General features: G+C 42.2%; 1 protein-coding gene across 2 annotated transcripts in view; it reads left to right on the forward strand.

Annotated features, from left to right (window-relative positions):
* The window catches only part of AQP4 (aquaporin 4), a 122,165-nt gene that overhangs the window by 93,086 nt on the left and 15,195 nt on the right, over nt 1-13,884 (forward strand). For both annotated transcript variants that reach the window (XM_040432634.1, XM_040432635.1), the window contains exons 2-3: nt 7,031-7,445; nt 7,687-7,851. In XM_040432634.1, the coding sequence (XP_040288568.1) occupies nt 7,031-7,445; nt 7,687-7,851 (580 nt within the window). The remainder of the gene's footprint in view (nt 1-7,030; nt 7,446-7,686; nt 7,852-13,884) is intronic.

Consider the following 13,884-nt stretch of genomic DNA (forward strand, 5'->3'; position numbering starts at 1 on the left):
ATTGGATACCTTTCGCAGAATGGATACTACAATCATACCAAACATGATTTTATATCGAACTCATTTAACCCTTTTGGTTGCAGTGTGTTTAGCCGGTATATCCACTCGACTTCCTTGCGATTTATCAGCGCTACTGCATCACCCCCACGCCAGTGTGTTTTGACCACTTCGATTCCTGCAAATATCAATCCTTTCTGGTTCTTTTCATGATGCAGTTTAACCACTTAAGGACCACAGGTTTATACCCCCCTAAAGACCAGGCCCTTTTTTACAAATCGGCACTCCACAACTTTAGCGGTTTATTGCTCGGTCATGCAACTTACCACCCAAATGAATTTTACCTCCTTTTCTTCATTTGGTGGTATTTCATTGCTGCTGACATTTTTACTTTTTTTGTTATTAATCAAAATTTTACGATTTTTTTGCAAAAAAATGACATTTTTCACTTTCAGTTGTAAAATTTTGCAAAAAAAAACGACATCCATATATAAATTTTGCTCTAAATTTATTGTTCTACATGTCTTTGATAAAAAAAAAAATGTTTGGGTAAAAAAAAAAATGGTTTGGGTAAAAGTTATAGCGTTTACAAACTATGGTACAAAAATGTGAATTTCCGCTTTTTGAAGCAGCTTTGACTTTCTGAGCACCTGTCATGTTTCCTGAGGTTCTACAATGGCCAGACAGTACAAACACCCCACAAATGACCCCATTTCGGAAAGTAGACACCCTAAGGTATTCGCTGATGGGCATAGTGAGTTCATAGAACTTTTTATTTTTTGTCACAAGTTAGTGGAAAATGATGATTTTTTTTTTTTTTTTTTTTCTTACAAAGTCTCATATTCCACTAACTTGTGACAAAAAATAAAAACTTCTATGAACTCACTATGCCCATCAGCGAATACCTTGGGGTGTCTTCTTTCCAAAATGGGGTCACTTGTGGGGTAGTTATACTGCCCTGGCATTCTAGGGGCCCAAATGTGTGGTAAGTAGTTTAAAATCAAAATGTGTAAAAAATGACCGGTGAAATCCGAAAGGTGCTCTTTGGAATGTGGGCCCCTTTGCCCACCTAGGCTGCAAAAAAGTGCCACACATGTGGTATCACCGTACTCAGGAGAAGTTGGGAAATGTGTTTTGGGGTGTCATTTCTCTCACCCAGCATGGGTATATGTAAAATGACACCCCAAAACATATTCCCCAACTTCTCCTGAGTACGGCGATACCACATGTGTGACACTTTTTTGCAGCCTAGGTGGGCAAAGGGGCCCATATTCCAAAGAGCACCTTTCGGATTTCACCGGTAATTTTTTACACATTTTGATTTCAAACTTCTTACCACACATTTGGGCCCCTAGAATGCCAGGGCAGTATAACTACCCCACAAGTGACCCCATTTTGGAAAGAAGACACCCCCAGGTATTTCGTGATGGGCATAGTGAGTTCATGGAAGTTTTTATTTTTTGTCACAAGTTAGTGGAATATGAGACTTTGTAAGGGGAAAAAAAAAAATCATCATTTTCCGCTAACTTGTGACAAAAAATATAAAATTCTAGGAACTCGCCATGCCCCTCACGGAATACCTTGGGGTGTCTTCTTTCCAAAATGGGGTCACTTGTGGTTTAGTTATACTGCCCTGGCATTTTCCAGGGGCCCTAATGTGTGGTAAGTAGGTAAATGACCTGTGAAATCCGAAAGGTGCTCTTTGGAATGTGGGTCCCTTTGCCCACCTAGGCTGCAGAAAAGGGCCACACATGTGGTATCGCCGTACTCAGGAGAAGTTGGGAAATGTGTTTTGGGGTGTCATTTTACATATACCCATGCTGGGTGAGATAAATATCTTGGTCAAATGCCAACTTTGTATAAAAAAATGGGAAAAGTTGTCTTTTGCCAAGATATTTCTCTCACCCAGCATGGGTATATGTAAAATGACACCCCAAAACACATTCCCCAACTTCTCCTGAGTACGGAGATACCACATGTGTGACACTTTTTTGCAGCCTAGGTGCGCAAAGGGGCCCACATTCCAAAGAGCACCTTTCGGATTTCACCGGCCATTTTTTACAGATTTTGATTTCAAACCACTTCTCACGCATTCGGCCCCTAAAATGCCAGGGCAGTATAACTATTCCACAAGTGACCCCATTTTGGAAAGAAGACACCCCAAGGTATTTCGTGATGGGCATTGTGAGTTCATGGAAGTTTTTATTTTTTGTCACAAGTTAGTGGAATATGAGACTTTGTAAGGAAAAAAATAAATAAAAAATAAATCCTAATTTTCCGCTAACTTGTGACAAAAAATATAAAATTCTAGGAACTCGCCATGCCCCTCACGGAATACCTTGGGGTGTCTTCTTTCCAAAATGGGGTCACTTGTGGGGTAGTTATACTGCCCTGGCATTTTCCAGGGGCCCTAATGTGTGGTAAGTAGGTAAATGACCTGTGAAATCCTAAAGGTGCTCTTTGGAATGTGGGCCCCTTTGCCCACCTAGGCTGCAAAAAAGTGTCACACATGTGGTATCGCCGTATTCAGGAGAAGTTGGGCAATGTGTTTTGGGGTGTCTTTTTACATATACTCATGCTGGGTGAGAGAAATATCTCGGCAAAAGACAACTTTTCCCATTTTTTTTATAGTTGGCATTTGACCAAGATATTTATCTCACCCAGCATGGGTATATGTAAAATGACACCCCAAAACACATTGCCCAACTTCTCCTGAGTACGGCGATACCAGATGTGTGACACTTTTTTGCAGCCTAGATGCGCAAAGGGGCCCACATTCCTTTTATGAGGGCATTTTTAAACATTTGGATCCCAGACTTTAGGGCCCCTAAAATGCCAGGGCAGTATAAATACCCCACATGTGACCCCATTTTGGAAAGAAGACACCCCAAGGTATTCAATGAGGGGCATGGCGAGTTCATAGAAATTTTTTTTTTTTGGCACAAGTTAGCGGAAATTGATTTTATAAATTTTTTTCTCACAAAGTCTCCCTTTCCGCTAACTTGGGACAAAAATTTCAATCTTTCATAGACTCAATATTCCACTCACGGAATACCTGGGGGTGTCTTCTTTCCGAAATGGGGTCACATGTGGGGTATTTATACTGCCCTGGCATTCTAGGGGCCCTAAAGCGTGAGAAGAAGTCTGGAATATAAATGTCTAAAAAATTTTACGCATTTGGATTCCGTGAGGGGTATGGTGAGTTCATGTGAGATTTAATTTTTTGACACAAGTTAGTGGAATATGAGACTTTGTAAGAAAAAAAAAAATTTCCGCTAACTTGGGCCAAAAAAAATTCTGAATGGAGCCTTAAAGAGGGGTGATCAATGACAGGGGGGTGATCAATGACAGGGGGGTGATCAATGACAGGGGGGTGATCAGGGAGTCTATATGGGGTGATCACCCCCCTGTCATTGATCACCCCCCTATAAGGCTCCATTCAGATGTCCGTATGTGTTTTGCGGATCCGATCCATGTATCCGTGGATCCGTAAAAATCATACGGACATCTGAATGCAGCCTGACAGGGGGGGTGATCAATGACAGGGGGGGGTGATCAATGACAGGGGGGTGATCAGGGAGTCTATATGGGGTGATCACCCCCCCTGGAAGGCTCCAGGGAGACGCCTGTATGTGTTTTGCGGATCCGATCTATCTATCAGTGGATCCGTAAAAATCATGCGGACATCTGAATGGAGCTTTACAGGGGGGTGATCAATGACAGGGGGGTAATCAATGACAGGGGGGTGATCAGGGAGTCTATATGGGGTGATCACCACAGTCATTGATCACGCCCCTGTAAGGCTCCATTCAGACGTCCGTATGCGTTTTACGGATCCGATCCATCTATCAGTGGATCCGTAAAAATCATGCGGACATCTGAATGGAGCTTTAAAGGGGGGTGATCAATGACAGGGGGGTAATCAATGACAGGGGGGTGATCAGGGAGTCTATATGGGGTGATCAGGGGTGATCAAGGGTGATCAAGGGTGAATAAGGGGTTAATAAGTGACAGGGGGGGGGTGTAGTGTAGTGGTGCTTGGTGCAACATATTACTGAGCTACCTGTGTCCTCTGGTGGTCGATCCAAACAAAGGGGACCACCAGAGGACCAGGTAGCAGGTATATTAGACGCTGTTATCAAAACAGCGTCTAATATACCTGTTAGGGGTTAAAAAAATCACATCTTCAGCCTGCTAGTGAACGATCGCCTCTGGCAGGCTGGAGATCCACTCTCTTACCTTCCGTTCCTGTGAGCGCACGCGCCTGTGTGCGCGCGTTCACAGGAAATCTCGGCTCACGCGAGATGACGCCAATCGGCGTTAGCGTAGCCTGGGAGCGCCGCAGAGATGACGCCTTTCGGCGTTAGCTTAGCGGGAAGTGGTTAAAATGCAGTGTAACACTATGTGTGGTTAAACCTTTTTTTATGTTTCTGATGTGCTCTTGGATGCGCACTTTTCATTTTCGTAGTGTACGCCCCACATATTGAAGCCCACATGGGCATTCCAGCAGGTATATGACCCCTTCAATTTCACAGGTGCAGCTTCCTTTTAGCTTGAATATTTGTCCATTGCTATTGAATTTAACGCTCTCAATGGATTGAACCCTATTGAAAGAGCTTCTATTTTTAAAAGCCAGACAGAAACCGCACCATGTGAACTTGCTCATACCATTTTTTGTCCTCACTGGCGGTATTGCACTATGTACGAGATGAGTTGCTATATTGGGGGCTCTCTTAAAAATAATGTCAGGATGAGCTGGTACATCTTTACCAATAACTAGATCGTATTTTAGAACGGACCAATTTTTCTTTATTGCGTTCTTAATAAAACCTGCATCAGTGCTGTATTGTGTCAGAAAGGCATATCGAAAATTCTTCTTCTTTTTCTCTTCTTTGTGACCAATTTTATCCATTCTATTTTCCTCAATCTTTATCCTACAATCTTCTAGTGTACTTTCTTTGTAGCCTTTCTCCAAAAATCTCTCTTTTAGTATTCCACTCTGGGTCCTGTAGTCTTCAGTATCAGTACAATTGCGGGACATTCTTTTGAATTGACCACTAGGGATCTTTTTAAGCCAATGGTCATGGTGACAACTCCTAATGTCTATGTATGCATTTACATCTGTTTCCTTGAAATGTGTTTTGGTCTTAAATCTCCCCTCCTCTATAATAATGCATAAATCTAGGAAGTTGATCATTGTGGCACTAATGGAGCTCGTGAAATGCAGGTTCCAGTTGTTCACATTTAAGTTGGATATAAACTCCTCAAGTCCCTCCCTCTCCCCCTCCCATAGTACCAAACAATCGTCGATAAATCTTTTCCAGAGAGTTAATTTTCCTCTCCGAGTTGTGGGGTAATATTCTCCTCCTCCCAGTGCCCCATAAATATATTGGCGAAACTGGGGGCGAATTTCGCCCCCATCGCCGTCTCGATGCATTGTACGTAGAAGGAGTTGTCGAACCAAAAGTAGTTATGGTCCAAACAGAATTCCAGGCAATCCAGAATGAATTTGCCCTGGATTTCTGTTATTTGAAGATCACTCGTTAGCCTATTCTCTACTGCTTTTAGTCCCAATAATTTGGGTATGACAGTGTACAGAGAGGTTACATCTATTGTGGCCATCCAGATGTTATTCTTACAGGGACCCAAATTTTTTATCAGATCAATTACACTGTTTGTGTCCTTCAGGTAGGACGGGTTCTTTGAGACATACACCTGTAAGAAGAAGTCAATGTATTCAGTTATATAACTTGTCAGGGAGTTAATCCCTGACACTATCGGTCTTCCTGGGGGGTCTACTGGGTTTTTGTGCACCTTAGGTAGGTGGTATATGACGGGCACCACTTGGTTCTGTACAGTTAGGTATTCCAGCTCCTTCCGGTTCAGAATACCTTTTTCAAATCCCTCCTTCAGTAATCCATCTAATTTATTTTTATATTCAAAGATTGGGTTAGTCTTTAGTTTTTTATATGTTTTATCATCTGACACTAGTCTGAACATTTCTTCTTCATATTTCGCTTTATCCATTATTACCACTCCACCCCCTTTATCCGCTGGATTTATAACAATCAGGGGGTTGGTTTCTAGATCTTTTAGGGCCTTTCTCTCACCAACTGTCAAATTATTGTTATTTTTCCTCTTTCCAATTTCCTCTAGTTCTTTTAATAGCCCCCTTTTGAATGCTTCAATGCATTCATTGTTCTGATATTTTGGAAAGAATTTAGATTTTTCTTTAAGCTGAGTGTGGACAATCTTTTGTCCACACTCAGCTAATAGAAAAATCAAAATTCTTTCCAAAAAATCAGGATAAGGAGAAATATGAAGAAGAACTGTTCAGACTGTGCAGGACTGTGCAGGATACAAGAATGTGGAGTGATGTGTTTTTTTTTTATCCTTTTTTGTAACGTATACGTCAAATGGAGACATTTTGACTTTAACTTTTTTATGACAGAGGGCAGTGCTATGCAGTGAACCTGCTGTCCAGATGAATGTTTGGTAGGGCAGAGAAAGCAAAGCCCATGTCAGCATTATAATACATGAACATTTAAAGTAATTAGTAAATTAATCATGAATATAAAAACATTTCCAGATTTATTCATGAAACCAGCTTGGATTAATTCCATTTTGATTTACACTGTGGTCTAATATTGAGTTTTGCAAAGCACTTCCTCTACAAACAGAGTTGATGTTGGCCTAATAAGCAAAAGTTCATCTATATTTAACCACAACTTGGAAAAGCATCAGAAGAACTGTACAAAACGCATGTGTTTTAATGTGATAAATCTTCCATGGTGCCCCCAAACTACATTTGTCTGGCACAACTGCCAAGAGCATTTTGCAGGGAATAAATTGTCTAGTAACTAACCAGCTTCCAGAGGCTTAAGAGATATGTGCTACATACAAGAAGATTATTTCAAAGGTCTCCACCATGTGCAGTGATTATAGAAGATGTCCACATAATAAATCATGAGCCTATAATTATAGGTTATGAGTTAAAGGTACAAGCTTATGAGATTCATTTTCTCTATTTCAGCAAGTGTGGTCCTCTGTGCAAGTGTGAATTCATCATGGTGGCATGCAAAGGAGTCTGGACACAACCGTTTTGGAAAGCAGTGGTTGGGGAGTTTCTGGCTATGTTCATATTTGTCCTTTTGAGTCTTGGATCAACTATTAACTGGAGTCCACAGGAAAATCGTCAACCAGCAGACCTGGTCCTTATATCACTTTGCTTTGGACTTAGCATTGCGACCCTAGTTCAATGTTTTGGACATATTAGTGGAGGTCACATTAATCCAGCAGTTACTCTTGCAATGGTGTGCATGCGGAAGATCAGCATCGCAAAGTCAGCTTTTTACATTGTTGCACAGTGTTTGGGATCTATTGCAGGAGCAGGAATTCTCTACGTTGTTACCCCATCAGAAGTTGCTGGCAATTTGGGCATCACCAAAGTAATTATCACAACCACTTTTTTCTTTCTTAATTCTAGTTTTATAGTCCATAGTGACTTTCATTATTTGGCAGTATGCAGTTTTCTCATATTGCCATATTGATTAATTTATTATATTACACACATAGCTTGAAGATTTTTTTCTTGCAATGCATTTTGTTAGGAATTGCTAGTCTTCACAGTTTCTTTATAATATATTGTCCCTACTTAATATTGCAGTTGTTTTATAAATATATCCATAGGTGAATGAGATGATTTCCCCTGGTCATGGACTTCTTGTTGAACTCGTAATAACCTTCCAACTACTCTTTACAATCTGTGCAAGCTGTGATTCAAATCGCAATGATATCACCGGGGCTGTAGCATTAGCCATTGGATTTTCTGTGGCCATAGGGCATTTATTTGCTGTAAGTAGTATTTATTATTCATTTCCATTTATCTTTATAAATGTTTTAATATATTGTTACATTAATATATTAGGATTATTGTATGGGCAATCTCTGTTATGACATGTGGGTGTTTAATAGAGGGGACCCAAACAGTTAAACAGAATAGTTTTGCAGCGAGTTGGCACTATGAGCGCTGCATCACCCACCCAGATCAGCTTAGTCTCAAAAAAATATAACAAAAGGGTGTGCACTGCTCTTTGCCTGTGAACTAGGCCATCTCACTTGCAGAATTCTCCAGAAGGCATGAATTCATTCCTTGGGGCAATAGCCTTCTTTCTCATGCACCTCTTATCAACTTAGAACCCACATATCCTTCATGAGCCCATCAGTCTTGCGTTTCTCATATTCAGACGACAAGATCGCTAACTCCAGTTCTAAAGATCCACATCAATATTGATTGCAAACACTCACTTGATCAAAATAACATCAGCACATGCCAATAAAAAGTACTGGCTCACACTCAGGAACCACCCAACTCAAGTTTTGTTAATACTTCTTCTGGGGCTTTGGAATCCTCACCTGAAAAATAGTTAAATACACAAAAAATCCATAACAAAATTCATTAAAGGGAATCTTTCACCCCAATTTTGGACTGCAGATATGGAAATACACTGACAAGCAAAACGGTAACAATATTTTGAACTTTTAAACCTTTAGCCTCCATATCTCACCATCCAGTACAGCTTTGAGGGTGAGACTACCATAATTTTATAGACAATAATCTTGGCTATCTCATACATAAATTGGACTTGCAACTACTTAGCATATGATTAGTCATGCAGATTCTTGTCATGTAACTGCATTGTTATTGTTTTGCTCCTAAAACTCTAAATTTGTATTTTTATTATTTTGTTAGTATTTTGTAAATCCACCTTTGGCGTTCAATACTGCCTAAATCCTTCTGGGCATGCTCTTGATTCAAGCATATCTCGACTAAAATCTGTTCCCAGGTCTCTTCTACACATTCCCAATATTAATGCATACTGGTCAACTCACTTTAATTCTACCCACAAGTGTTGATTCGGTTGAGGTCTGGGGACTGTGTGACCAATCCAGCACCTCTACTTCATTGCCATTGAACCATTTCTTAGCTAATCTCAACGTATGCTTCGGGTCGTTGTTCTGCTTGAATACTGTGTTGTTTCATACCTATAGTACTCGAGTGTATGAAGAAAGTCATCTTGTAGGATACTCACATATAGCTCAGCACTGAGACCACAATCGATTCTGGTCTCCACTGAACTTCAATTTTTCAGTTCGAGTTCGTTAGCCCCATATCCCTTGTTTCTTCCAGACCCATTTGCACCCATCAGAGCCCAGTCTATTGACTTTTGTCTCATGGCACCAAATCACCCGTTTCCAATTTTCTACTGTCCACTGTTGTACTTTTTTGCAAACTCGAGCTGACGCTTCTCATGACAACATTGAAGTTGAGGCTTCTTCACCTTTTTTCGGGCAACCACTCCAGACATGTGTAATGCACGTTGTATGGTGCTTGCATGGATGTCTGTGATCTCACTATTAAGAAGCATACGAGCCACCTCCACTGCCATGTTTGTTGCGTCAGAACTGATAGACCTAGTGATGAACTAACTTGTTGACTCTGATATTTTGCCTCTTGGCTGTGGAATAGATGAACGGACTTTATTTGTATTCTTCCAACTGTCATGGCACTCACAGGCAGTTTGGCTAGATTCTTGGCCGAGATACCGCAATCGATGCTGTTTCTCTTAACTAATTAGATGCTAAATAGTTATAAGTCCAATTTATTTATAAGATAGCCAAGATGATTGTCTATAAAATGATGGTAGCCTCACGCTCAAAGCTGTAGTGGATGGTGATATATGGAACCTGAAAGTCAAAAGTTAAAAGCATTATTACCCTTTTGCTTGTCAGTGTACTTCAGTGCAGCTTTGAGTGCTGACAGTAGGGGAAATGGGGGCAGTAGGAAAATCAAAAAAATTGTGATCTGTACTTATCTGCAGTACAATGCATGTATTACTTTAGATAATAGTCCAAAATCAGGGGCATTTATTTATTATAATAAATACACAATAAAAAAACCTCATATAAAATATAATCTTTATATAGCTCATAAAAAATATCCAAATTCCTCACCTTTCACAGACCTCCAATAACATGCTGTATCTTGACCAATAAAAAAGGAAAAATCCCTTGCAGTGTATTATGCATTCAGGGATCCCTAACATCACATGTTAGCTATTCAAGCAGTCTGGCAATGACTACTCTTCATTCATAAAACATACTGTACTTCTACAAATCCCAGCTCCCTTATAAGCATGTTATAGAGGACCTGTCACCACTCCAGACATGTCTGTTTTAATAGCTTCATGCAACCCCTATGTAATAACAATTCTGGGGTATTTATTCTTATGGCTCTATGATGTGCTATTCCATTATTATTCCTGCTAGAAGTTATGAATGAATTGCTATTAGCCTTCAGTAAGGGTACAGAGGGGAGGTAACAAGTTGGGGGCGTGTACCTGCACAGTCTAACGATAGCAGCACTGATTGGATAGAGGGAGTCTGTGCAGAGACACACCCCTAACTGCATGAAGGTATTAAACCAGGCATGTCAGGAGTGGTGAAAGGTCCTCTTTAATGCAGTTCTCACCTCTTCTGACGAGCAGCAAATTATTTGCAAACCAACAGATCGTTCACGATAATTGCCTAGTGTCAGCCTGTGTAAAGTCTTTGAGACTAATTGGATTTTTTTCATTTTATACAATAATAGAGAGCCTTGTTGATCTGATGGCTTTAGTCATGATGGATATTGAAGATAATTCACACTTTTTGCCTTTTCATTCTTACACAATAAATAGGTTTTCATATATTCCAAATAGTCTTCAAGCAATACTATTGAAAGATATCAAACTATTAGAGATGAGTGAATCGAAGTTGACGAAGTGGAATTCAATCCTAATTTCAGGAAAAATTGAATTCTCACCGAATCCGAATTTTCTCACGCTTCGTGGTAACGAATCACATTTTTTCCTAAAATGGCTACTGCACATGTTAGGACATGGAGCAAAGAACTCTGGGAATAAGGTATCACCCACAATGCCGTGCATGCAGCCAATCAGCAGCCAGCCAGCCCCTGTGATGTCACAGTCCTAAAAATATCCTCAGCCATTTTCCAGTGTACTTAGTGCAGGGAGAGACGTTAGCAGGCGCTAGGGGAAGTGATAGAAAATACTTTAAAACTTTATTTTAGTTGAATATAAGTTCAGGGAAAAATCATTAGAAGTGTATGGAAAGGAGAGGGAGGAATTATTCCACACTATAAAAGGAGAACAGGGTCCAAAAGGGGAGGTTACAGCCTAAGTAATAAGAGCAATTCTATTACATCTTGCTGTACTGACTGGGGATCCAAATTGCCATTATACTGCTGCTTTTAGGTTTGCAATAGATGATACCTCTGTAATTCCAGCAAACCTTGCTTGTTATTGGGGTGCAAGTGTTGTGTGATACAGCCATTAACGGGGTGTATTACTAGGAAATATTTGTACGTCTTATTAGCCGTTGTGCGGTGCAGTTATATGTTCTAAAGCCTTTTTTGTGGTGTATCAGTGGGGGAAAAAAGGGCTTATTTGCCGTTGTGCGATAAAGTGACAAAATTAAAGCCTTTATCGGGGTGTATTAGTGGGAAAAAAGTCTTATTTTCCATTCTGCGGTGTAGTTATATGTTTTAAAGCCTTTTTTGTGGTGTATTAGTGGAAAAAACGCTTGTTAGCCGTTATGCGGTGAAGTGACAAAATTTGGGGTGTATTCATTTCCTTTTTATTTATTTATTTGATCTAACAGTATGTCAGACAGAGAAGTGACAGGCCCTGCACAGGGGAGGGGCAGAGTCCTAAATGTTTCTGGCGCAGGCCCAGGTCGCAGCAGAGTAAGGGGGTGTGGCAGCAGGGGTCACTTCGAGAGGCTTGAGCTCCAGATGTCATCTAGCAGTCATGTCTTGACCAGCAACCCAGCGGTGCTTGAATGGTTGACTCGGTCATCCACTTCATCTCAAGTGACATCAGACACCCCCAGCCAAGAGTCGGTGGGTTCATCAGACACAACCCTTAGCTGGTATGGCCCTGGAGCAGGCCCTGTGCCCTCACCTGTCCTCAACCTGCCTCTGTCCTTTTCTGTTCCCTCAGCCAAACAAGTATTATATTCTGTGGGCTCAGCTCCACTATACAGTGAGGACGAGCTACTAGAGGACAATCAGCAGCTACTTCCCAGCCAAGATCTGGAGGAGACATCCGCTGCTTCCACTGGTAGGCTGGCAAGTATTGATGAGGAGAGGGGCTTCATCATTATCGGGAGAAGAAGGTGGAAGCTTGCACGTGAGGCAGCGGCGGAGCCAGCAAGTCAGTAGCGTGGCCGGGAGTCAGCAGGGTGGCAGCAGTGGGAGATCAAGAGCCAAACGTGCCCGAAGTAGACCACCCGCTTCGCAGGAGCCTGCCTGCCTGGAAAGTAGTGGTGCAGCGGTTCACGAAAGCAGCAGCCTTAGCAATCAGTCAGTGAGGTGTGTTGGGGGTAAAATCACCTACTTGGCGATGTGGCAGTTTATTGTTAAGCCGTTGAAAGAGGTGAACATGGCCATTTACCGAATCTGTGGGCAGAAGGTGGAGCATGGTCAGGGTGCCAATTTTGGTGCCACGGCCATGCATCAACATATTCAGCGTCACCATAAAGTGGCCTGGAAGAACCGTGGCTCCGATGTGGTGGTCCAGCCTACCGCAGTAACCACTCCATCACCCAGTGACACACACCCGATTTCAGGCAGTCAAGGCTCCACCACCTCCGAAGGGAGCTGTCTGTACTTCCCATCATCTACCGGTCCTGATGCTCCTGCTCCTCGTCCTCCAGCAGTTGATCACTGACATGATTGCCAAGAGACAGCAATACGTGTGTGGTCATCCTATGGCGAAGAAGCTGAACAAACTCCTGGCCAAGTTGCTGGTACTTCAGTCCCTCCCTTTCCAAGCACCTTTCAGAGAAATGATGGCTTCTGCCAAGCCGAGGTGGAAAGTCCGAAGCCGTCATTTCTTTGCCAAAAAGGCAGCATCAGGCGTGCACAAATATGTAGAACAGAAGGTGGGCTATTCCTTGAGCCTGTCGGTGTCTGCCAAAGTGCACGGCAGAGCCGACATGTGGAGCTGTAACTACGGTCAGGGACAATACATGTCCTTTACGTCCCACTGGGTGAATGTGGTTCCTGTCCAGCCACACCAGCAACTTGGCCAGATGACACCACTTATGCCTCCACGTTCTCACGCCATTGGTCCTGCAACAATGTCCGCCACCGCCTCCTCATCCACCACCGTGTCCTCAGCCTCCACTGAAGGGACAATTCAGTGCCCCTCCAGCATACCACATGTGCAGGGCACGGCGGTGTCACGCTGTTCTACACCTCGTTTGCCTGGGCAAACGGAATCACACAGGGGAGGAACTGCTCCGCGCCCTTTATCAAGAAATTGAATCCTGGCTTTCTCCCTGACAAATCAAAATTGGAACCATAGTGAGTGACAACAGGAAGAACATGGTGTCTGCGCTGCACTAAGGAGGGCTGACCCATGCGCACGTGTTCAATCTGGTTGTCAAGCGGTTCCTGAAGTCTTCCACCCATCTGCAAGACATCCTAAAAATGGCCAGGCAAATTTGCATGCACTTCAGCCGATCTGTTTGTGGGTCTGTACATGTCCATTTTCCTTTTGAATGAGTAAAGGTTTCTGTTGTCGGTCGGTACTGGGACCAAGGAAGCCAGTAACAAAGGAAAGGAAAAAACTGCCTGTGCAAAGGGGCAACATGTGAATATTCACCAAGACTGAGAGCTGTTAGCGCGGACCTATATTTGTGTGTTTTTATATTGATTTGTACAGGAGAACGGACCTACTCCTGACTTTGGGACTGCAGCTGGGAGAGAGGTTGGAAACCTGCACACTATTATTTATTTGTGATGGAACAGATGCTTGTAAA

Source organism: Bufo bufo, chromosome 5 (genome assembly GCF_905171765.1).
Source record: "Bufo bufo chromosome 5, aBufBuf1.1, whole genome shotgun sequence".
Taxonomy (NCBI): Eukaryota; Metazoa; Chordata; class Amphibia; order Anura; family Bufonidae; genus Bufo; species Bufo bufo.